Source organism: Pygoscelis adeliae, unplaced genomic scaffold, assembly GCF_000699105.1.
Source record: "Pygoscelis adeliae isolate BGI_AS28 unplaced genomic scaffold, ASM69910v1 Scaffold122, whole genome shotgun sequence".
In the NCBI taxonomy this organism is placed as follows: Eukaryota; Metazoa; Chordata; class Aves; order Sphenisciformes; family Spheniscidae; genus Pygoscelis; species Pygoscelis adeliae.
Window position 1 is genome coordinate 1923677 of NW_008824358.1, and position 24795 is coordinate 1948471.

Consider the following 24795-nt stretch of genomic DNA (forward strand, 5'->3'; position numbering starts at 1 on the left):
TTTCTATCCAGTCTCAACAACAGGTTCAAAAAAATGCTGGGAGAAAAGAGGTATAAGCAGCAGAGAAACTACATATGTTTTTAACCGCAAGGGAGAAAACAAGCTAAAAAGTTGGTATTCTAATAAAGGCTCTTCACAGAGGGTGAGGAGTTTCACTATGAAAACAAGACGGCTATAAAATAGCTTGTCTTTTCTAATTCTTATTTTTGACAGGAAACACAACTCTCAGTTTGAAAAAGTTAAAGAAGGGTCCGCAGTTACTTCAGAGAATGGAAGAGGCACAGGAATATGTAGCGGTGTCACTGTACCTTAACAAATTTCAGGCTTGCCTAAAGCAAATCTTAATCCGTTCTCAGCCGCCTCTTGTACGGGCATTGACATTCTAACCAGCAGAGTCTTCACCAGGCAGGCAGAAGCAGCTGACTTCTGACAGCTGTCTCATGACTCCTGGATGTTCATTCTTGTTAAAAATGCTGTGCGTCTCCTAATAGCTACTGAATGACTTCCACCTCCATTTACTAAAATTACAGAAGAAAGTGCCTCTAAACCCACAGGAGGACCTGAAAGCTTCCGTGATTACAGGTCACCACAAAAGGTCATTCCCACGCAGTCATCTTTTTCTACCATGCGTGTCATCAGATTATTACTTTATTCATATCCCTCCCCGCACTGAGAGGAAATACTTGCTTTCTCTAAAAGAAAACAGGAGGATATTTTGCAGGTGGATTCTATAATATGGACACTGTTATAATGGACAAGTCCATTAAAGGAATAACAGGATTTCAGAAAGTTTATGTTTTTATAACTAGAGATATACCAAGTATGAATTTGTGATGCTGTCATAGCCAATGCAATCTATCCCTCTAAACATTCATACAAGTGGTTTTCAATTTGCAGATTCCTGGTGGTCCTTGAACTTCATTAGAAGTCCTTAAAAAGGAACGAAGAAAAGCAAGTTGGCAATGAATTGCAGCTGACATTTATGGTTCCACAGTTCTGCTGGAGAACTTACAGAGAACCAGGAAATTTATTTATACTAAACAGTGTACTGTTCTAGCTATTCCAGCGCAACCTACCACTTCATAACAGCGTGTTTTAAATTCAGCTCTTCGTTACTAAAAACACTGCCAAACTACTTTTAAATCCATTCACTTCCCAATTACTTCTGTGGAAAAGAATACATACAATAAAAACTACATTAATTTATCCTATAAGAATAGATACATATAAGAAATGTAATAATGATATTACAATAAGAAATGTATAAAGATACAATAAGAAATGTGAGGCAGAAGATCCTCTGCAATTTAGAAATGAAATGTCACTCCAGGAAATGGAATGCATTGTATTTTCTTGACTTTGTATGGTCATTTGCTAGGCCGCGGCATAACAGAAATATATCTATGCTCTAACATTGTCATGAGAGCAGTTTTACCAGCTGCATACATACCTTCACAGACAAGGTGTTAGCTACTATTCCATCCACTATACTTTCAGTAAATGGATCAAAGTGCTTGTCTGGTCTTCTCATGAATTCTGGCTTTAATCTGTATCCGCTTTTGCCATTGTACTCATACATTCCCATGTTTATTTGCATAGACAAATCTAAGTGTTAAAAATATTGATAAAAATAACGTTCTGGTTAGATAGCAATTTAAAAATGCAATAAAATAATACTATTTATTGTAATTTCAAACCGACTATAATGTAAACAGCTATTTATGGCACACTGTTGCTTGTTATAAGAGGTTTCAGATGTGATCGCAGCCACTCTCTTGGATTCTTTTGACAAGACAGACATCTGTAAGACATATTTCAGAAACTGCTCAATAGATAACATTTCCAAATTTTAAAAGAAGCCTCGATACTTAGGTTTTGAGTCCCTCAGTGTTGCACTGTTGTACCCGACCCAGCAGAGTACTTATGTTTCTAACCCCTTCTAACGTCAGACACTGGGTGCTTGACACTTGGTTGAAACTGGCCCAAAGAAGTTTTTATTACTCCTGCAGACTCCCAGCCTGTGTAGGGTTTTGCTTTCCACGGAAAGGAGGTGTATACATGGGCACAACTGGAAAGGAAAAAGGGAATGGTACCATGTGCCCAGAGGCAGAACATGGCCAGGATATGTACTGGGATGCAGTAGATGGAAATATTTGTATGTCTCAGAACAGACATAGCCTTGGAAGACAACACATTCTATTTCAAAAGTGACTTGTGCATCTAGGAGCCCAAATGTCTTTGTTTCTTAAACACTCACTTTTAAAGTGGAATTTGCTGTCGAAGTCCCTTATGTCTTGACATACTGAGATTTTGGAAGACACAGGAAAAAAATCCCTGCCAGATCTGAAATGCTGCTTAATGGTAACGACTCACAAATGATGACAATATGGAGGGCATTATGTATGCGTATTATACTAGCTACAACATGGTAATTATGAATATTCGTAGTTAAAAAAAAACCCAAAACTGTGTTAAAAATGTTAATTAACAGCTCTGTTAATTATCATTCAATCACTAGACATCTTTGGATGCATAAAGTCTTTCCTACCTACGAATCAGAAACTGTATCAGAGAAGCCGTAAGGTACAGCTTACAAAATCTAGAGACCAGCATAACTTACCTACAGTTTGGAAGTTAAGAGCAACCATTTGGCAGCCGGCGTTCCAAAAGACTTGTGGCATGTAGTTCGAAGAATCTACACGTGTTCCCTTTGGGTAAATTCGGCTTAGCTGCATTTTGTTGTATCTAAATGGTGAGTAGTTAAGATATAGTACGTGTGACAAAAATCACTTTGCAGAGAAGTGCAACTGCAATATTTAAATGCAGGTGTTCTTTGCAGAATGGCAGTGGGTTCCTTATTGGATTTCTGCAACCATAACGCTTCCAGAGGTCCACAATTTTGTAGGAGATATGATACATACGGGGTAACTAAAGGTGCTGTCTGTTCCTGTACCGAGTACTCAGAATAAGCAAGGAAATAGCACAGGCATATGCATAAAAAGATAGCATTAATAAAATTCCATTTATCATTATGGTTACTAATTTGGGATTTTTCTAAGATTGCATTTATAGAGGCCAAATAGCTGTAAAGAGTGAGTCTTCCTCTGGTGGGGAAAGAGGTGCTCAGTTAAAAAGTACGTGCTCTTCTGGAATAAGCATTAGAATTGGCCTCTACATACACACAGAAATGATGAGTGTGCGCTTCTTATAGTTGAGTCCACAAATCTCAGAGATGAGAACACGCTGCAGGTTATCTGTGGAAATAGCTTTCCATTAATCTTCTTTAAGGCACTATTTTATCTTGACCATTCATTCTTAACTGCAGCCATGATGAGATACATTGAGAAACATCAAAAGGTCTAAACAGAATGCTCCTTAGCTTTTCTTTAGAAGTTACAAAAAACTCTAAAGAAAAGAAAAAGAATTGTGAGGCAATAAAACAGCTCAGTGCTCTCAGAACTAGAGGTATGATGGGAAAGCAAGCTCTCCCGTATGACTTTGCAAAAAACCATCAGCCACATTTGGACAATTTGCTCACCGTAACTCATACCACCTCATATAGGATGATAAATTTAACAATGAGAATACGAAGTATCAGGTCTTCAATATGTAGTTTATGCCTGTTCCCTCTAGTCCTAGCCCACAGCACGGGGACTCATGCCAGCTTTTAAATTAGCTCATCAGAACTCAGGCCAATTAATTCATCTAGGAAGACAGTCAAATCTACAAATTTCATTTGGGTTCCCTATTTCCCCAGCTCCTGTCTCCGGATTTCAATAAAGCCCTGTAACAGATGTCAGATATAGAAAGGCTAAGAAAGCAGCTTTCTGAAAGTCAAGGATACTCCACAAATTCCACAGGAGACTTTGTAAGTTGCTCAAGCCCTTTGGTTTCCACAAAGGAAGACATTTCAAAACTTTTGTTGCGTTCTGAAAGTTTAAAGGGGAAATAAAAACAGTGACACATTAGAGCATGAAATCATATGCAACACACACGAGCTGCAAACAACTGGTTTAGTCTCAGTCCCCTTATCCCATCTACTGCTCACCGGCTCATTTCACCTTGATCTCAAAGGATTTACACACACAATTGTTTGCCGACAGCAGTAAGCTCACTCTGCACATACTCAAGAGCTCCATCTGAACTCACAGTAGCGCTGCCCAAATTAAGGGCATCGGTACTGCCCAGGATTGCTACTGTACAGGGCAACAGAAAGTCAGCGCATGGGCAGAGATCTCTCATGTTTGCTTGCAAAATACCATGTTGATATATTTGAGAGGTAAAGCCCAAAGCTCGCAGGTGTGACGCACAGGTATTGTAGCGTCAGCTTTTGTGGGGGGACAGCGGGGAACACCGAGGGCCCTGCTGGATCTCTAGATTGTCTTTGCAGACAGATGCAAGGGCTTTGAGCCAATCTGAAGCTGTAATAACTAATGTCCGTATCAGATTAAACGGAGCAGTGCACTAGCTGTGCCTACAGCCGTTCTCGTTATCTTCAGTCTGTCAGGGTAAGGTCACATCTGTCTCAAGCAGCCATGGAAACATTGCTATCTAATCAAGCCTGAAGGTACACTCCTGTGTCCCAGCAGGTCTTCAGACCTAACCCCGAACTAATATGGAGCTTCTACGACCTCTTTAATTTGGTCAAACTTTCTGACCTGACAGTGGTGAAAAGCTCCTCCTAAGCTTGTAACTCGGTAGGACTAAACATTAATTCGTGTACCATTTTGTCACTCACCTTTGCCTGATGGGTGCACAGCCTTTCCATGTACCCATGTGACATGCTATAGCAGAGAGCCTAAATCAAGACCCTTCTAGCTTCAGTATTTTCTCCTTTACACTTTTGTACAGAAGGTAAGGATTCCTGTAAAATAACAGCTTCCCATTTCACCACAATCAGCTGTGTAGGTTGCCTAGAAGGGGCCACAGCCCTGGGAGGTCATATCCATTAGATATCTCAGCACTGCTCTGTTGAAAAATGAGGGAAGCAGTGCCTGTGTTGAAACATGAACTCTCCAGCCTCACCACTTTATTGAAAGCAAACAATAAGGCAGAGAAGAGGCTTGCCCTCATCCGGTTTTAGAAGTAATTGTGCTGCAGTAATCCAGGGATGGCCAGGAGGCCAGCCTGGCCAGCTCCTTGAAGTCAAACTGCGAAGCTGCAGGAGAGGGATAAAACTGAACCAAAGCGCTTGTCTTGCAGAGAGAAGCAGGACAGAAACAGGTGAGCGCTTTCCTTGGAGGAAGCCAAAAAGGAAGCAGTGGATCCAAAGAAATGAGGAGCTAGATTGTTTAGGCCAACAAGAGAGGAAAATGTGCTGCCAGCCTGTGAACTACAAACTATTCTCAGTGTACGCTGAAGAGTCAGAGGGTGACCGTGGTATTCCAAAAGTGATTCTCTCCCTCTAGGGCAGCTGGGACTCAGACTTTATTGTGGTCCCTCTTTCTAATTAGCAACTTTCACGCTACTGCCATTATTCATAGCTGTTATCTCCTAACGGCAAAAGATTCCTGCCGCTCCCTAGAGGCTGCCCTCCTACCACGCCTCTTCCTTTCCAACAAGCAATATCCTCTCTTTCTCCAGACTCTGTTGCAGCCAGCTCACCTCGATCTCAGCTCCTTATAACGGCACTGAGATTATTCTTATTCCATCCTTTCCCCTTACTAATGGGATAGCACTAGCAACACACATATATAGTGGTTTTATTTTATTTAGAATATAGGTGCTAGAATTTGTTGTAGTATAGAGATACAGTATATACTGTATCTCTCAGCCTTATCTTAAAGTAGAGCATCTGTAGGAAACCAGAACTGGTGGCTGTTAAATGATTCGGTTACTAAACGTCCAGGGCTCAATCAAACTCCTAATTAAAATAAGAACAATTATTTCCTTGTACTATCTGGAGAGGATTAAGAAACCTGCCCTTTGAAGAAAAGACTGTGCAGGAGAGACGCTTCTCTCTCGTGATACACTGTGCTATCTTATCAGGAGGAAGTCACTACAGAGTAGACAAACAACTCATTGAAAAACTGTCTGAAAAAATACAGTTACAGCTACTTGCTGTCAGAGAGAGGGAACATATCTAGTGAGTGCAATCAGGGGACTGTTACAGGTCCAGTGCTATTCAATATTTCTGTTAAGAAGTTGGATGCAAGACCAGAAAATGCACTTTAAAAATGTGTGAATGACAGAAGCAGTGAGGTACTGTTATCACCGTGGAGGCCAGGATCACACATCAAAACAAACTCTGACTTAGAAATTACTAAATCAGAAAAATGCTGTAACACTGAAATGATGAAACTGTATAAAAGACAAGTATGGAGCTCTACACCTAGGGAAATGAAGTCAGGTGAGCAAAAATAAAATCTGGGCAACAATTGAATAGGCAGCAAATTAAAAAACAATCCTCATCTAACACCTTTATTCATCTTCACTGAATTTAATGAAGGTCCAGCAGTGAGTCCAGGCCAGGACTAAGACCAGAACCCACAAGCCATGCTATAGTGCCCACTGCTTTAACCAGCCAGCAACATTTACCACGTAAGGCTTTAACGAACTGGCCACATTTACCACATAATGATTTTTTCGACTCAAACACCGGGAATATTAATTCCTTAACATTACGAGTTCACAGAAAAGGTATGATTGCTCAAAGGTCACATGAAGACTTAGGATAAAAAATCTGGACATCAGCAGTTCTTTACAAAAGACAAAACTCAGAAAGGCACAGGCATGCGAACAGAAGACATCTACACAAGACAATTTTGTAACAGCTGCATCGACTTGACCTGCTAGGATTCACATGGCTTCCTTTCCAGAAGGAATAACTCCTTCCCACTGTGCTCTTGTAACTCTCATTAGAGCTAGAGGAGATTATAAACATCCAAAGGGACACTACTATAGGGAACAAGCACAGCTCTCTGCAGGATTTTGTCAATGCTTGTGTGTATGTCTGTGTAAATACCCACATACAAATGAACAGGTAGATAACTTCTTATATGTTTATTATTCATCGTGAGTAAATGCAAATCTTGTATACAGATACGGACTTAGGCACCAATTACCTGTCCTCTGCCAAGGCCTCCACAAATCCATAATAAATTAAAATGCTGTACACTTCTTTAACTAAAAAGCTCCAAGAGCATATTGAAACCTGTCAAAACAAAGTGAAAAAGTGCAGGCAAACAGCAGGGGGTTCTGCACCAAGAAAGGAAACGATGCTGCAGTGTTTACTGAGGATGCCAGTGAGTGCATTCCTAGCAAGGCATCTTCTGTAAAAGCCAGCGGGGGATGAAATTATGGCCTTTTCTATACAATACGCAGAGGCAGGAAAAAAAAAAAATGGGGAAAGGCAGACTCTGCTTACCCTGAATCCTCTATAAAAGCAGCAGAGGCAAAATATAAAGCACTTGCTCAATCCGTGGGAATATTTATGACCACTTTTCTCAAACTGCTTCAGTTACTCTTCAGTCATGGACAACAAAGACAACGCAAGTACGACATTTTCAAAAATGTTTTTGAAATGGCAGCATGGTTACTGTTGATGAAGTTTGATACTTAGACTAATGCAGTTTTCAAAATAAATATGGATTTATTTGGCCGGATACCAAGGGAACATTTTCTGCCCGTGTGCCTGTATCTAACTGAGAGGAAGCCAAGTAGCATTTCTCCAGAACTTTCTTCCAAACACTTGCTAGGTAATTTCCAGTACAAGATGTTGCTCATGCTTAGCTTACTTACTTTTTGATACTTCAAATGACTCAAACTTCACAGGCTGAATGTAGTTCACCAGGTTAGACATCTCTTCCGTGGCCATAGCCTCACTTCCAGCAGTACCCTAGGACAGAGAAGGCAAAACGCTGCAGTTTTGATCTGTCCATGGTGGCCATCAGGGGCCACAAATACCAAAGCCCAGTTCTCTATCAACTGTGATATCTTTTACTGATCCTGATCTAGTGTAGTCAATGCCTCACACAGGGAGCTTCACATAGTAAAGAAGAAAATTTGCTATAAAATTTAAATGTTTAATTAAACTGCTGCTGTATTCATTCTTTTTACGTGGTTCCTTGGGAAGGGACTGCATTACCTTTACACATGCATAGCGCTGAGCACATTTATCAGTACTGTTGAATAAATAATAAATATAGCTCTAAGTTTTTGATGTCAAGTTTTTCTTCCAACAACGCTAAATACACCACGAGCAGTTGTCTAAAAGAGATCAGCTGTGGTGCTATTAATTCTTATTCTTCAGTAAATGAAAATATAAATAAACAAAGCAAAGATGCGCTTCCAAACCGATTAACAACCACCTTCAGAAAGCTGGTGGTGTGTTTCCCAGTGCTCTGCCTCTCTTTCTCCACTAGATGGTAGTCCCACTCCTGGTAACACAAGCCAACCCACAACTGCTGGAATCCACCCATCACCATAAAACATATCTACACCCTTACTTCATCCATCGACGACTTTTTACAGTCATCATCATAGTCATCATCATCATCGCTCTCAATCTCTGCTTCTCCTGAAAAGTTTTAAGCAGAAGATAATTACTGGCTGAAGCAATTGTTATAATTACCAGCGATAAATTCGAGAAAGATGTGCAAGTAGCACTGCTTAAGGGAGACTACATTACACATGTGCTTTTTGTCACAGCACAAATCAAATACACTGCCTCGAGGGATTCATCCATCTTCAGCATTCATGAGTTCTTATTGGCCAACCAAACAAAAACTCCTCCTTTGCAGCTGCTGGATGCTTAGTGTTCGGAAATCATGGGGTAGGTATCAGCACTGAGAAAAGAGCGTTGTGGTGTGCGTAGTGTGCACAGTGTGTGGGTATAGTATCACAAACTACTCTGAGGAGATGTTCCCATGCTTGGGTCACAGCCCCGGGGCTGGGGAGGTGCGAGTTCAAACTCCCTCTCTGTTGCAGGATCCCTGCAGGACCTTCAGTGAATGCCTCACCCCCTCTGGGAAGTGCACGCTTAACAGCATGCACGGGGTGAAGACATCACGCATGAAAATGGATGAGATTCTCATGTGCTGTGGTATCAAGGGCTGTTCAGCAAAATCCATCTGTTCTGAACGTATCGCAGTACATGTACTGAGGTAGCACAGCTGGGAGCATCTGGCACAGGAGCCTAACTGCAATAGCTTGACTTCCATTCCCTTCACAGACTGCTTTGGTGTGCCTTACTGGTAGGACTCCGGTGGCATAGCTCAAATGCACCAGCTGAGGGCAGCGCAAATCAAATAATGGGAAGAAGATGCATAAGGTTCATCCTTTCCCTGAAAAGATGTACTGATGGAGTAAATGGGACCAAATAAAACTAATTTTATGCCTTGCTCCCAATTGCGGTGTACTAATCAAATTCCCATGGGCAAGACACAGATTCTTTATTGTTAATTAAGGAATGCCTCCCCTTGCCTCCAAAATGTTTTGATTTGGTTGCACCAGAAATTAAACCATCAAGGAATATCAAGCTTATCTTTCTCTTTAGTGACTCCTCCTGTGGGTCTGGCTGTCATAAAGTATACACTGTGCATCTTAAGAAGACTCTAGAAAAGAAGGTTTAACTTATACTGCAGTCACCTATCCACACCCATCAGATCGACAACTCTCCCTGAAGATTTTATTCCACAGATCTTACAGCTTTCTTCAGCAGTGGCAATTTTATTTTGGCAGCACAAAAATCTAACCACTGTGCAGCATTCCCAAACTCTCCAGAGAATGGTAATTCAGTCTGAGATCCTCCTGTCAATTTAGGGTCTAATCCACTGAGTCAATAAAGAAACTCCTCTTTGTTCCAGCAGGCCTTGAATCATGCCCAGTGGGCCCCTTCTCAACATGGAGAGCACATATGATTTAAATAATGAGTGTGCCTTTCACAACCAAATGATGACTACCCAGGCTGCGTTTCCTTCCAGATGCGGATGTTGAAATGTCAGGCTTTTATTCATAAATACATTTCTTCCTGAACATTTCATTGAAGAAAATAACGTGATTGCTCAACAGGCTCAAGGGATGGCTCAGGGAACCTCAACACATTGCGAAGAGCTAGCCGAGCTCCCACAGGATTTGCAGTGACAGTCTTTGGATGGGAAGCTCTCAACTGATTTAACCAGACTGGCAAAATAACGCTTCGCATAGTCCACAGAACGGGGGACGCGGGCAGATTTCAGCCAACTTGCACTGCTGAGATACCAGGTAGATGATAGCTTGTTCTTGCTGGAAGTGTCCGGGGAGGAAAGTACACAACACATTATTCAGAGATCAGATCTCATGTTCAAGTTCTGCATCAGACAGCAAAACCAGGACAAATAATACACAGGACTGCAAACACAGAATAAAAATTAGTAAATGTTTAGAAAGTATGACTACATCTGCATTGCCTTTCACCTAGAAGCATGGTCCTACGCTCAAACCCAACCTTCTTCTCCCGTTATACTGCTGGGACGCAAAGTCAGAGCAAGCCTTGGCCAGACTGAGGAGATGTCTGTGCTGTGGACGCCTTCATGCTCACCCTCCCACAGGGGTGGCGGGATCAACCCCGTGCCATCACTCCTATCCCTTCCCAGGAGGGCACAGACACTGTGTATCAGAAATGCATGTGGGCTGGCATACGCAGCTGTGCTGCAGGTTAAGTCCAGTATGTACGTGTGAGCTTGTCTAAGGGACAACTAGCTGTAATGGCATAATTATTATTATTTGCATTTAGATGGGACTGCAAAGCCAGGTCAGGACAGGACCTCTCCATGCTCTCCGGCATACAAATACAGTGAAAATAGAGAGCCCTGCTCCAAGGGCTTGCCCTCCAAGTACGAGACAAGAGCCTGCCCACGGACAGAGGCAGACAGAATATCAAGAAATAAAAAGATGTTGCTCCCTACCACAATAGCTAAGTTATGACGCAGATACTGTCAACCGCTCATAGGCGGAAGGGCACAGGAAACTTCTCAGTGGAGCAATGGGGCAGTTTCAAGGATGCTTTCAAGGAGCTGCCCCTAGTGAGTGGGGCAGCGTGGGGAAGGCATAAAAGTGCTCACTGGGCAACGTAACAAGTTGGCAAAGAGGCTGAATCCCAACTGATGGGTAGAGGGGTTCAACACAGTAATACTGAAGGGAAGATGATTAGGAGAGGAGAGCTGGGAATGACAAGCCAAATCCCTATTACCAAGGGTTGAGGAAGCAGAGTGCTAAATATTCTCACCATGCCTCAGCAGCGTGACAGATATTGAGAGCCTAATAAAATGAAAGGTTATACATTGCTTGAAATTCAGAGGAATGTGGTAATCTGCTTTCTCAGACCCCTTTGAAATAACAGCCAGAATGTATTATAAATGCAGTACTTGCTGGTGCAGCTTGTTAGCTCTATAACATTTAGGCAGCCACCAGCATCCTGGTGGGGGGGGAAATAACTTTTTGTTTTTTTCCACAGGCTGTACATCAGCACTTGCTGATTTTTAAAAAGGAAAAAATGACCTTTATGCAGTTTGCTAAAACATTTTACTTTGTAACAGTGGGCCATGGCCTCAGCTGGCATGCAGCAGAGATGTACCAATGCATTTATATACACTGAGCCTGAAACTTTTTATCCAGTTTTTGATTTAGTCATCCTGAAGTGATGAGGCCATTTCTACCCTCTCTCTCTGTCTTCCTGTGAGTCTTTCCTTGCAGCACCCACTACTCTGACAAAAACGTCATCCTATCAGTGAGAAATTAACAATTTGCTCAAAAATTTAAATACTGTTCAATTAGCAAGTTTGGGCTACTTTCAGTATAGGCCTACTTTCGGTAAAATGTATGTACCTGCAGAATTGCCACTGTTCTTTATGCAGTGTAATCTAACTTCTTTGAAAATCTTATTTACTTCTGTTCATTGTGCTAAAACAGCCAGGTCTAAGATGCTTGTTTACCAAAATGACAATCTATCTCACAAGTGTTATCTCAGAAATTCTTTTTCTGCTTTGCCAGCTTTGCTGTACCTTTAGGGAAAGCTTTTTCCACTGACAGATATTATACCGTATTGAAGTTACTTTTTACATCAGTTTCATGAACATCTTGCAAGCCATTCTGCAAAGCTCGTTTCAGAATTGTTCTTTTAATTACTGCTACTATATCACCAGCACCTACCTTTTATACGGTATGTTTTACAAACATATCAAAAGAGTGGTTTATTTGGGTTTAAATCTGACCTCAAGCAGTGTAAGACACAGTGAAGCTTGCTATCAACTGAAGTACGAATCTCCGTATTTTTTGCATTGCTGTGAAAAAACTCATTTAAAATCTCAAGAAGGCCACATCAGCACAACTTTCTCCTGGAGATCAGCAGTAATTCTGACAGGAGCTATATAATACAATAGAGTTATTTGAATAATATGCCCAACTTGCTAAATGTAAAGATTATATTCGGGTTGGAGTATTGAAACGCTTCATGTTACGAAACGTTAAGAATTAGGCTTCCTTTAGTGAGTCTTTAATTGCATTACTCCTCTCATGCTCCAGAAAGAAGTTGGTACTGGGTATAGAGGAGCGTAACGCTTGCAGTGCTCCAGCATTACATGCCGCCGATATTGAGATGCACATAAGGAATGAGGCAGTGAAAAGAAGGGTGTCGTGGTGACTGTTCCTTGTCAGTCACCCCTAAACTGTTCTTAAGCTCTCTCAGACTCGTCTGTCCTTAGATAAAATTGGCTTAACATTATTTCACTTCCCACAGATATTGTTCAGATAAATTCACTGCTGTTTGTGAAGTGCTCATATGCAGCCTGGATACCCCCACAGAAATTCACTGCAAGGTGAGGATGCTACATCTAGGATCAAGTATTGAATGAGAGAGAGAGGAAAAATATTGACTAACTGCATTCTCCAAAAGAGGCATAGGTCCTAACGGAGAAACAATGGCTGACAGAAGGATTACAAGTAATTTATTTTGGCAGTCACAGATGAACCAAGTGACCACATCAATTTTGCAATCTCACTTTGACCATTTTCTAATTTGTAAGTGTTCATCTTCACAATCTACAGTTAACAGAGGTTGTTATATAGATAATACAGACATAATATTCACAGTTAATTTGTGAAATTACACACCCTGTTATGGGACTTGGCCCCCTGCCTTGCATTGACATCAACATCTAGATTCACAGCCCAGGTCTTTTCCTGTAAAAGCTCATAGGGAGGCTCCTGAAAGACAAAGCTGTTACGCTCTATTGCAGCTCAGGCGCTCAGAAAGCAAAAGACATACACTTTGCCACTGGGTTCTCACTATCTGCTGGTAACAAAAATGCAGAGTTAGGAACCCAGGGTTGATTTCAACTGTTGGAAAGGAGTCAGCTGGCATACACACCCTTATTTTTCTGTTGCTTGGGATTTGTCTAAAGCAAATCAAGAAAACAGTATTAAATCATTCCTGACACCAGGATGAATCCTCCTTTGAAATCCAAGCCCTACGCCAAATCATGCCCTTCTCAAAGTTTCTTAACACAACAGTCGAAAACTCTTTCTTTGCTTCTAATAGGATAAACAACGTTATCCACAAATACAGCAGGGTGTTTGTTTTTTTAATTCACCTTGAGGCAAACAGCCAGCATGAAGATTTTCAGCTCAATTAATCAGGGTTTAGAAAAAATTACAAACAATGGAAAAAAGTTTTTTAATGGCAATGGTAATGAACTTACATTCCAGCAGAGCTTTCAGTTTGCTCTGTAAGTATTCTACTACTGGGGCATAAATGTCTATGCTTTTAGCAATCCAAAATTTCAGCCTTAATAGGAATAAGAAATTCTAGTGCAGGGAACAGACACTGGGCTGGGAATCAGGATATACAGATTTTGTTGTTTGTCCTGCTGCTAATCTGCTCCTGTGGTTTAGAGCAAATCCTTACTTTATCTTTTTGTCTGCACTTCTCTTTGTCTTTTCTACTTAGGTTTTAAGCTCTTCAGGACAAAGACCATCTCCTACTAATTTTTGCATACCAACACTCACAATGGTCACTCTGCAGATCCATAGGCATTAGCAGAATATATGCATTAAATTATAGTAACTTTTCTACCTCATTTCTGATTTTAAAAATTCTGCTAATAATGAACAAGTTAAATGTAATACACTGCTTTCCATTGGCTACATTCCCTACAATCCCTGATGGTAACAAGCATTTGTTTGCAGTATTATTTTTGCCTGTTTCCGTCTCTGGAACAGAGGAACATCTTATAGCACTTTGCGTAGAGGCCTGTGACGTGTTCCCAACTAATGCAAGACAACAGCGGGTTGAGCCTTGCCCGCCCGAGGAACAGATATCTCATTCACAGTCACCCTAAATCTTAAGACACTGCAGAACCGCTGCAGTTCTCCTGTGCAATGGGTTAAGTCAGAAAGGGCACGAAATGGTAGGCACATCTCAGAGGCAACAGAAAAAAGAAAACGTTTCTATTTGGTATTGGGCTCGGGCACATCGAAAAGGCACCCGAGGGTGGAGGAGTTGGCAGCTCGCTCTACTTCCTAAGCAGTGCAGATAAATGTTAGTACACATCACTGAGCTTTAGGTGACTCCGTAAGTGATTCCTCAGCCGCGAGCCTCCACAGACTCCTGAATCAATGACACTTAGCGTTGTTTCCTACTGAGTAAGGCCCACACTGGTGTACCTTTACCTTGCTAGAGCAATATAAATGGATTGAATTATAGCTGTAATTAAGCATTTGTGTTTTAGGGAGAAATATATTTGTAGATTCAATTCATACCTGCTCCGGGGGAGGAGGGTTCAAACATACTAGAAGTATCACTGCATGTGTTGGAAGCTTGCTCAGAGAGCTTCTTTTTTGCACTTCCATCTGCAGACTTATGTGACTTCTTTTTATTCTTCACCAGAATTTTGTACATTAAATCCATAGGGCTTGGAAGAGGAACCCCAGGTTCGAGCTTGCAGAAAAAGGAAGAGAAATTTGTCACAACAACAAAAGAAATGAGCTTATGGCAATTTCTTAGGGCCCACATGCTGCAAGATAATTTTGTAACCTCTATAAGCCCTGTTAAAATGAAATGTATTTTGCACAAGAGGTAACCTCAACATTACATGAAACAGGGCTACTGAAGGCACTTAAGAAGAAAAGAAAAACGCTTTATGAAATGTCTACGGTAATAACCGAAGTAAGTATTATTTCAAATACGAAAGCCTACATTATAAAATGGCAGCTATGAGAATCAATTGCATTTAGAAGATTACAATTCACTGTATCAGAACAATCTCTGCATCAGAAATTATACGCTTAAGTCACCAACAGCTCACGTTTAACCCCCTCCTTTAGACTCTGTTTTGAAAGGCCATGTATGAAGAATGATACAGGACTGAAACACTTAAATAAAAATTCACACAGATATTTGTGATCTGATAAATGCCAAACCATATTACCGGGTATTTTTCCAACGGATCCATAAGCAATGCATCTCCAAATATTAATCTGCAGTACTCTGCCATTTTTGCCTGTTGTTTAGGACTAAAGGGGACAAAAGAAAGAAAGAAGTAAGTCCTACTAATGCTACAGAGTGAAAGCAGCAATAGTGGAATATCTAATATCCCTAAATTAGATATAATTTCCTGATCCAATTGCTGTGAATTTTTCATAGAACCAGACAGATCATGCAATTATTCTGATTCCTCTGACAGAGTTTATCAAAAGGATCATACATGAAGTAAAGTCACTAGTCAATTAAATAACAGTGAAACTGAACTTATAACATTGAGCTATATTTTCCCATGCACTTAGCAGAAAATAAAAAAATGAGGCTGTCAGTTGTTACCTTTAGGGAAATAACCATTACATGAATTTGCCTCTTTCAGGCAATGTTTTTATTCAAAGTTTAAATATTTTCCTCCTTATGTTACTTTATACACGTGCCTGGCTTTCTTCTCACACCCTGCCCCCCCAACCCCATTTGCATTTCGTTCTCTTTTTGTCATACCTGACCTAAGGCATAGGTCAGAAAGCAGTCTCCTGTGCAGGTGTCTCGGTTAAGTTTCCCAAGCCAAGGGTACCTATCACCTCACTCAGCATGTCTATAATGCACAGCCATACAGAAGAAGGGGCAGAAGACATTACTTGGGTCTCAAAACCAGCCAAGCTGCATCAGTTATAGGCACTGGTAGAGAAGCAGCTAGTTTTACTGCAGATTTCCAAGATGCACTTAGTTTTACTGCAGATTTTCTGCAAAATGCAGCCCACTTTCCCCACCCTATTTGTTAGCCTGTGTGAGGTGGGTGCTGTGCCTGGCCGGCGTGACAGCCCATCCAGCCACAGCCCTGCCCGCAGCTGCAGCTCCGCACTGCGCTCCACGACAAAGCACCGACCCATCTGCAGACCTCCTGGGCTGGGTTTGCACCAAAAGCTTGCACTGCTCTCGCCAGCTCACTCAGAAGTATTTCCTCTGACATATCCTCACTGGCAGAAGTCATAGCGTAGATGTAATTGTGCTACTGCTAAGCCGTATTATGTCGAATTGCTGTAACAAGTGCCGGTATAACTGCATTTTATATGCATGTCACTACACACTGCATGCATGTTATGCGTATATAACTGGGACCGACGTATCAGGACAGCCTTCTTAGTGGAGATCTGGATGTGATAACAAGCTGCTAGGTGGAGCTGCTCAATGATCGTTTTAGCTTGTTTGGGTATGTGGTCAGATTCCTTTTGTAAAAATTTTTGAATTTTATTTAAAATCAGATAGAGTGTCAAATTTTACCATAGTAAATTACTTCAGCGGTTTTCATGACATCCTCTAGAAGTAAACTGAACCTCAGTAAACTCTACTTATAATCAATTTTCCCAAAGTGCAACCAAAGAATGAAATAATTCCTGCACACCAGTGATGGGAGTTTTAGGACTGAAGATAGGTTATACTACTCAGAAATATTACTCAAATCATCTTAAAATGCAGCTCAGTGCTGCAGTCACTCTCTTTCTAATTTTAGACGACTGTGTGTTTTTGTTATACGTGCCTGTTTAAAATCTGCAACATCTGAGCTTAGGTGTCTTTAAAAGTTTCTTTTTTTGATACTCTGTTGAGAAGTCTCGATTAAAGGACAGGTTTATATTGCTTAATATAACTTCCTCAACTACTGTTAATTATGATCTGCATATCATGGAAGATACGCGAATGGTATAAGCAGTTATGTTACCATGGAGCTATTTTTCATGACAAAATAGAGCTGGGTATATAGGAAAAAAGGAGTGCTCATTTTTCTCTTGCAAACTGAGAGTACGGCAACCGCTGTGTCTAGTTTGTCAGCAGCTACCAACGGAGCACCTGGCAGCGGAGCTCTTCCTGGGGTCAGCAAGGCCACAGCAGAGCTGAGATAAAGGCTGGGTGGCATTTGAATCAGAAAATGTATTTTCCCTGAGATCAGCATTCTGGATGTCCCCTGACGCAGATACAGGGTGAAGCGGTCATCAGCTCAGTCATTGACAAAACATATTGCGAGGAGGCTTTAAATTATTCCGCAAAGCTACGCAAGCGCTGCATGCAGCTTAAATCACTACCGCATTTTATTAATGCTTTCTTTTGCGTGCAGCCAATTCTGCAAAAACGCTAAAAGCCACTTTTAGCCGAGGATGGAAAATTAAGATGAAGACGAGCAAGGCAGTGGAACTAAGAACCCACAAGGGAGAAGGTGATGGGAAGAATAGATCAGGCTCTGACAGTGCGTTAGCTATTTCTAACCGCCAGCTACCAAGGAAAATAAAGTCACCTCACTCTAGCAAGCAAACAGGCTGGGTATTCGCTATAGGTCTAGGGGTCATTATAGTGAATTTTATTTCAGTCTTCTCCACCAGTGTATATTTTGAATAGACCCATGCTCTTAGGACCCAGAAAGTTCAAAGGACACCTCCTTGAATCAAAAGAGCACAATTATTGGAATGGTAATAATTAGATGTGACATCAGCATTTTTAAAGGGGCACACCAACTCCAAAGAGAACTCTCGATAGGAATCAATAAAAAATAAATATGCAAGAGTTAAATCTAATAAATTTCAAACTATCACCACAGCCAGAACAAATTCTTCTGATCTTCTGTGCTTAATTACATGTTTACATCAAAGAGAGCACAGTAAGAACTTTCGTTTTTGCAAAAGAGAAAAATGTAATGCAACATTATTTTGGTTTAGTGCATAAATTCCAATGTCACTGCATCCCAGAGGCAGAAAGAAGGAAAAGGAAAATTACAGGGAAAAACTAACAGGTTTTAATACTATGAGAAAATCTTGCAGTAGTAGACAAGGCCAAAGTAGGAAAATCTTGACATTACAGAATGACTTGCCTCTGTGAACTGGATGATATGCACAGATATTTTTAAAAGCTCCTAAGAAGGAACAAAAAATATTTAGGAGTACCAGCATTTAACTGAGTGGTATTTTTTGTGTGCACGCTCCCTCTCTCTCTCTCTCTCTAATATATATATAGAGAGATAGACAGATACATAGATAGTTTCAAGAGATAGATCATTAGTAATAGTATAGATTATGCGTTACTATTATAGTATTTTAAAAGTTGGAATATCAGTTTCTTTTTATTTTCCCTTCTTTCAAAATTATGAACCAGAGCCACAGATTGAAATACCAACTTTTCTACATCAACGTATTTCCCCATTCGTGTTACGGAACAAAAAAGCAGGTATTTTCTGGTCCACATCTCCTGTTATTGGAAATTCTCTCAGCATTCATGTATTGTAATGAAAATTGATTGCCTCAAAAGAGCTGACTTTATCTGCTTGATGATTTTCACTGTGCAGACGTGGACGGGGAGCACATAGACTAATTATATATGCCCCCAAAATGTGCCGGGGCAAGGGAAGATAAAGCGGGAACATGATACCTGGAGATATGGAAATATAAAGAATATTAAGTAATGTTTTCATTACCATTACTGTATTGCTCGTACTTTGTTTTACTGTGTTTGTATTATGCCTGTTATGAAGGTCAATCACAGAGGCTCTTTGGCACTACTGCATGACTACTGCTCCTAACGTTATATTATTATCACTTCTGCAGAGATACTTCTTCTGCATAAGACAAAGACACAGATGCTTCCCAGAAGAGTCTAAAATAATTTAAAGTGTAGGAAGAAAGAGTGATAAAAATCCTGTTAATATTTGAAATAACAATTCCAGCAAGAAACCGGCAATATGAATAACTGTAATTAAATTTAATCTTGGAAGCAATCTTGTATGGATACTGCTGAAGGATCACTTAACCTTTTTGCTATGTCATCAGTGCATTTCTAATTATAGAGTGTCTGCTTTCAGATTTGCAGATTGCTTATCTTCTTGCAAGCCCAATTTCAAACGTCAAGGTCTTCTTGAGGTCTTTTCAACATTTTCAGGGCACTTTTCTATTTTTTGATAGAACCACATCTTTTCTTAGTACTGCCTTTTTTCAGTGTGCATGGTTTCTCTTCAATATAAATGATGGCATACAGAATATTTTACAGTCCAAAACTTATATGCTTGCCTCTTTTTCTAAACTTCTTACTGTACAAAAACAGGCAACAATGAATATACTGCATAGTGGAGTTATAGTAAAGGAACCGAAAATTCTTCACATGCTATAAAGATATTAGAGAGGAGTCCTTCTAGGAAAAACATTGAAAGAAAGCAAAATAAGATGATTAACGCTATGTGCTAATAAGAGATTTGTTCCCTACGCGGACAAAAAGTGTTAAAAATATTCTCAGGAACATCAACCAGAAGGAAGAAAAGTTGCATTTTAAGTCCAGTGGTGATTAATGCTGCCATATCTACGGTGGTGATGTAAAACTTATTTACCTCCGATAATCGCAGTCTGTTTAAAAGCCGTGAATACCCCTTTACACAGGGTAAAACCATATTTCTGTTTAAGCCAATGCCAAAATTTCTACTGATTTGTACGGGACCAGCACTTCACACATGAATACTGACTCTTGTAACTTGAAAACCAGAAGAAAAATTTGGTCATCCAAAAGTAGGAATTGATGTCATAGGATTTGTTTGACAGCAATTCTATAAAAACACTTAGCATTTTTTGTTAATACTTAGGAAAAGTCCATCTTTAAGATCTAGGTGAAAAACAACATTCCAAGTAAATGAAAAGACAAAAGGAGCATTCCATGAAATTAGGTGAAGGTTTCTATGAGTGGCATGACTAATTGCAGATTTCTTTAGCAACCAGTGAAGAAATGAAGGGATAATTGTAGCAGTTGGTAAAATAACTAGAAATTATTTTCAGCCAAAGCAAAATTAGAAATCATACACATTAAGTCTGATGATTTACTGCAGCAGAAAATAATAAATAGCAATGAAGCCTCAGAAGGAGAAAATACTTGATACTGTTTTTGCAGACTTGCTTTGCTAAAAACCTCTGTTACAGCAATGCATGGAAAAGGACATCAAGTAATACACTTAGCAATAATTCATTATTCCATGACTGGCATTTCCTGGAGAGAAAGGTCCAGTGGTTTCTGTGGGGCTAATTGTAAAGATCAGAGTAATGCAGCAATAACTCTGTTCCCTTTTTGACGTATTCCTGCAGTGTCACGCCACCTTAAATTTTGACAGTGTTCCATCTTGTAGTTTTAAAGCCACTTTTGTACATAACTTATATCTGACAGGAGTTTATTTTATACTTTTTTTTACTTCTTTACTTTCCTAGAATAGAACAGATCACCCTGGAATAGCTGAAGATTTAAGTCTTAATGACTTTAAAGGAAGAAAAATGTAACCCTCCTGGTTAAAATAAATTGGATGTTGCTTTTTCTCTGCCTTATAGTAACACAGTGAATGTATATTTTAACAAATACAGAAGAATGAATACAAAATATAATACATTGAAGAATGATGGTTGAGATCTTTTCTAAAGACCAGAGGTTGCATTTGGAAGCACTGAGAAAAGCATTTTGAGTGAAAACCTACAGCAGTAGGTGAGCGTAAGCAAGTCCAAAGATATAACTTACACCAAAAAGAAAGGAGCGAGGGGACCGATTAGAGAAAGAAATTAAATACAGTATCTGTGTGGTCTTTCAGAGGAAGACAGAACTAACTAAGCAGGATTTAACAGGTAGCTGTTTGAATCATAACGATGTGGCCTTTAAATGTGCGTAGAGCAAGCACGTATTTGCCCACAAAAGGTAGCGTAAACTTATACTGTAAGGTATACAGGTAGTGTGGGTCAGCTCTCAGATTTTAAATTTTTCTACCTACATCATTTTTGATCAGTATTGTCACATCTGTTCTTAAAAATATTCTTACATAGCTTCTTCTACCAGTTCCTTCCCTTATGATGAGAATGTTCTTCCTAAAACAATGGACAAGCAGTTAGCCCTCACCCTTTTCCTCTTCAAGAAGCAAAAGTGCCAACATCTTTTCTGATTTGTATTAAAACATTCATAGTCGCCCCAAAGATTACTTTTTATTTCACATTAAAAAAAAAAAAAAGGTTTCTCAGTCCAAACTGGCCCCAGAAATGTTGAAAATGTTTTCACAGCAGAAAACAAAAGGGGAAAAGGCAATTCAAGTTACAGCACATGTTACGTGTCAATGTCACCCCACTTTGAACCATGTTGTCTCTAGAGTCGAAACCAAAGTTAATGTCAAACTTAAAAAAGAAAAATGAGAACTAAAACAATAATAATAATAATAATAAAAAAGATGACTGGGACAAATTTAGGAGTGGTCTCACTTATTTTTTCTTTTCTTACACAGAAAAATTGTCCTTTGTAACTACACAAAAAAAAAAAAAAAGAAAAAGCGAAAGAAAACAGCTTAGGCAAACTGGTAATTTTTGGCAGAAAAAAATGGAGCAGTTGCCGGCCAACCATACCACCCGTTTCGCAATCCTAGCTAGTCTATGGTTCTGGCCTCTACTTGTAACACATGAGAAACAGACCTAGTTCTGCGCACAGAATATACTTATAGTGCAGAATAGGGTCATAAGCAGGTGAAACATTGCTTCTTTTTCTTTGATGAAATACCGCTACATTCCAGCAGGACGTACTGAGACTGTAAAGTTAACACAATTTGTCTCACAATTATTCAAACTTTCTTTTTCTTCCAAAAATTCTAATTCAGGAAGGTTTTTAAGAACATTCATTCTGATCGTCTTGGTTACTTAGGCTGAGACAAGTTCTTTTGGGTAAGAGCTGTTGATCATGTCTTATAATAAAACCGTCACAAGCGCATACATAATTCTGTGCTTAGACTTTATAAAAAAATATAACACCGTACAGGAAAACATGGTAATTACTTACGAATCCACATGATTTTCAAAGGAAAGGAGGATTGGAAAGGGCGATGTCTTAAATGCACATTCAGCAATAGCTTCTATTACTTCCTGAAGAATCAAAATACATACAGTTACAAATTTATGTCTCTAAAGAAACAGCGTTTTGGTCTTTGAAGACAGAAAAGACCCAGAGGTCTGAAATCATACCCAAAGTGCCTGAAATCAGACCTTCCGTTCTGAACATCCCAGAAAGCTCTGGATGTGCTTTTGCAGCAACCAAATTTTTCAACCTGAACTGTAATCAAATCTCTAAAACATCTGATGAGCCTGAAGCACCGCATTTCTCAAGAAATGACTTATGTCTGCCTAAATCAATAGTTTAAATGTAAAACTTGGTCTTTGTGTGGAGTTGTTCCATGCCTGAATTGATGACTTTCATGAACTATTTTCCATAATAATAAACAGGTTTTGTTTTGTCTGACAAATGCATATCTTCTAAACATCATCAGCACAAGCACATATCCATAAAATCCTTAGTTACTCCGACTCACAAGTTTGAGTTCCCTCTTTTTTGATGAGAGAAATCCCTTTAAGGCAAAAGAAAGACAGCCCCCCCCCACCCCCCACACAAAAAACCCCCAATACTCAGTTGAAACAGGTGGCTGCGTAGTAATCATCAAACAGAGGGCACAGAAACTGAAACTTCTGTAGAAGTTTCCTTTTAGCTCTGGTGGAAAATGGCAACTGTAAATCTAGTAGAGGAATCATTTGATAACACTAATTTTAGTGGGGTGCACAAGACAGTAATGCACTCACTGTTACAAATTATTCAATGTTTCCCTATTGGAGCACAAATCTTTTTTCAAAAGAACTTATAAAACACCGAAGACTTTCTATATGCATTGCTGTCAAACTCTGGAGCCTGTTCCCTCCCAAATTATAAGGATGACTAAAACCAAAAAGATTTATCTATTTTAAACAAGCGCCCTCTGGGGATTCCTTTTGTTCATTTTCTGTACTTTTAAAGGCTCAAGTGAGAAGCGTAACAGTAAGAAATCCACTTCCTAAAATGAAAGCTGAGCTTCTGGTACGTTCTTCTGAAGTTGCGTTGCAGACTCCAGGACTGGAAGGAAAGCACAAGCCATCTCAAGACTTGCTGATATGAGCTAGGACACAAACAAAATTTACAGTCTTCATGTAAGTAGCAAAAAACACAGCTCAGGCACAAATTGTTATAGTATCTCTTATAAGATGAGAAAGTAGCGCTCTCAGCACACACAGGTGGTGAATGACTATATTTAATAAACTTCAATCACCAAATATTTAAATGTTTCACATATCACTAACCATTCATGTGCTTCAACTAAGACTACTTCTAGCCTGTAAAGAAAGCAGAAAGGCAGAGCATTTATTGGTGAAGAAAGCTGGGTGAAGGCAGGTAGGAAGCTGCAGTTTCACAGCAGCGGTTCTCCCACGGGGGAACGCACGATGGAGTGATTCCCCCTGCACACTTTCTTTCCAGCTCCAGTAAATCACTAAGTGCTGGTACCACCTTAACCCTGTTCGGAACAAGCGGGATTCTCAAAAGCATCTAAGGCAATTTGAAGAGGTACCGCTGAAAGCAGTCCTGAGGCCTTTCTTGCTCCTACACACTGCTCAAAAGCTGTGGAGTAAATCCATAAATTTATTTTCAACTGCCTTCTTAACTGCAAAAAGGGATGAAATCCAGCATGCATGGGGAAAATAACCTGAAAGAGTAAAATCAGGATTACACTCGAGAAATCTGAGGATGAGAAGCTCAGGCATTGGTTCAGTGGAGAAACAGGTATGCTGGTGATTCAGTCTTGCACTGCATTCACATGTAAATGCAAATTCTCTATGGTCAGAGAGGAATGACATGGTAAGTTCCATACTTCATTCCAGCTGCAGAATGACTCACCTGAAACAGGTCTCCAAGGTATATATAAAGTACACACGCACAGATTCCTGGTTATGGCATGAAAAATATTGTTGGTTCCCTAAGATCTCACCCTGGCAGCAGCTCACAATCTGCAGCTGAGAGAAACCTTACTGACATCTGTATGTCGTGAAGCAAGGTAAAACCCAACCAAACAAAAAACCCCACAAAACCCCCAGCAATATGAGGATGGGGAGTATATATTGCTTCTGTCTCCACACTTCAGAAAGCCTATCCGAGGCAGTGAAAACTGACAGACTGAACAGAAGCACCGTGTGCCGTGGTCACGCCAAAAGCGTGAGCTGATAAATGATTCAGCATTCAAGACCCAGTGATCACTCGGAATTGATTCACACACTTCTGACACATTATTTCACTAGCATTTTGCCCCTCCTCAGCCAAGCAGCACACTTTTCAGTGTTGAAAAGAAACCAGCAGTCAATACATTTTTACATTTTTCTGTGTGGAGAAACAATATTTGCCCTGAAGAGTGACAGATGAAATATTCCTGAGTAGGTTTAAAATACCTTCCAATATATCTCCTGCAAACACAATGCCTAGGGGTTGAACATCTAAATAACCAGGGATAATCC

The 24795-nt window shown here is 40.0% G+C and overlaps 1 protein-coding gene across 1 annotated transcript in view; it reads right to left on the bottom strand.

The window, feature by feature from the left end:
- The window catches only part of PLCB1 (phospholipase C, beta 1 (phosphoinositide-specific)), a 311317-nt gene that overhangs the window by 88242 nt on the left and 198280 nt on the right, over positions 1-24795 (bottom strand). The window contains exons 11-18 of the mRNA XM_009319577.1: positions 22271-22353; positions 15405-15489; positions 14737-14914; positions 8448-8518; positions 7741-7837; positions 3845-3929; positions 2621-2745; positions 1451-1605 (exon numbers count right to left, since the gene is read on the bottom strand). Coding sequence (XP_009317852.1) covers positions 1451-1605; positions 2621-2745; positions 3845-3929; positions 7741-7837; positions 8448-8518; positions 14737-14914; positions 15405-15489; positions 22271-22353 — 879 coding nt within the window. The remainder of the gene's footprint in view (positions 1-1450; positions 1606-2620; positions 2746-3844; positions 3930-7740; positions 7838-8447; positions 8519-14736; positions 14915-15404; positions 15490-22270; positions 22354-24795) is intronic.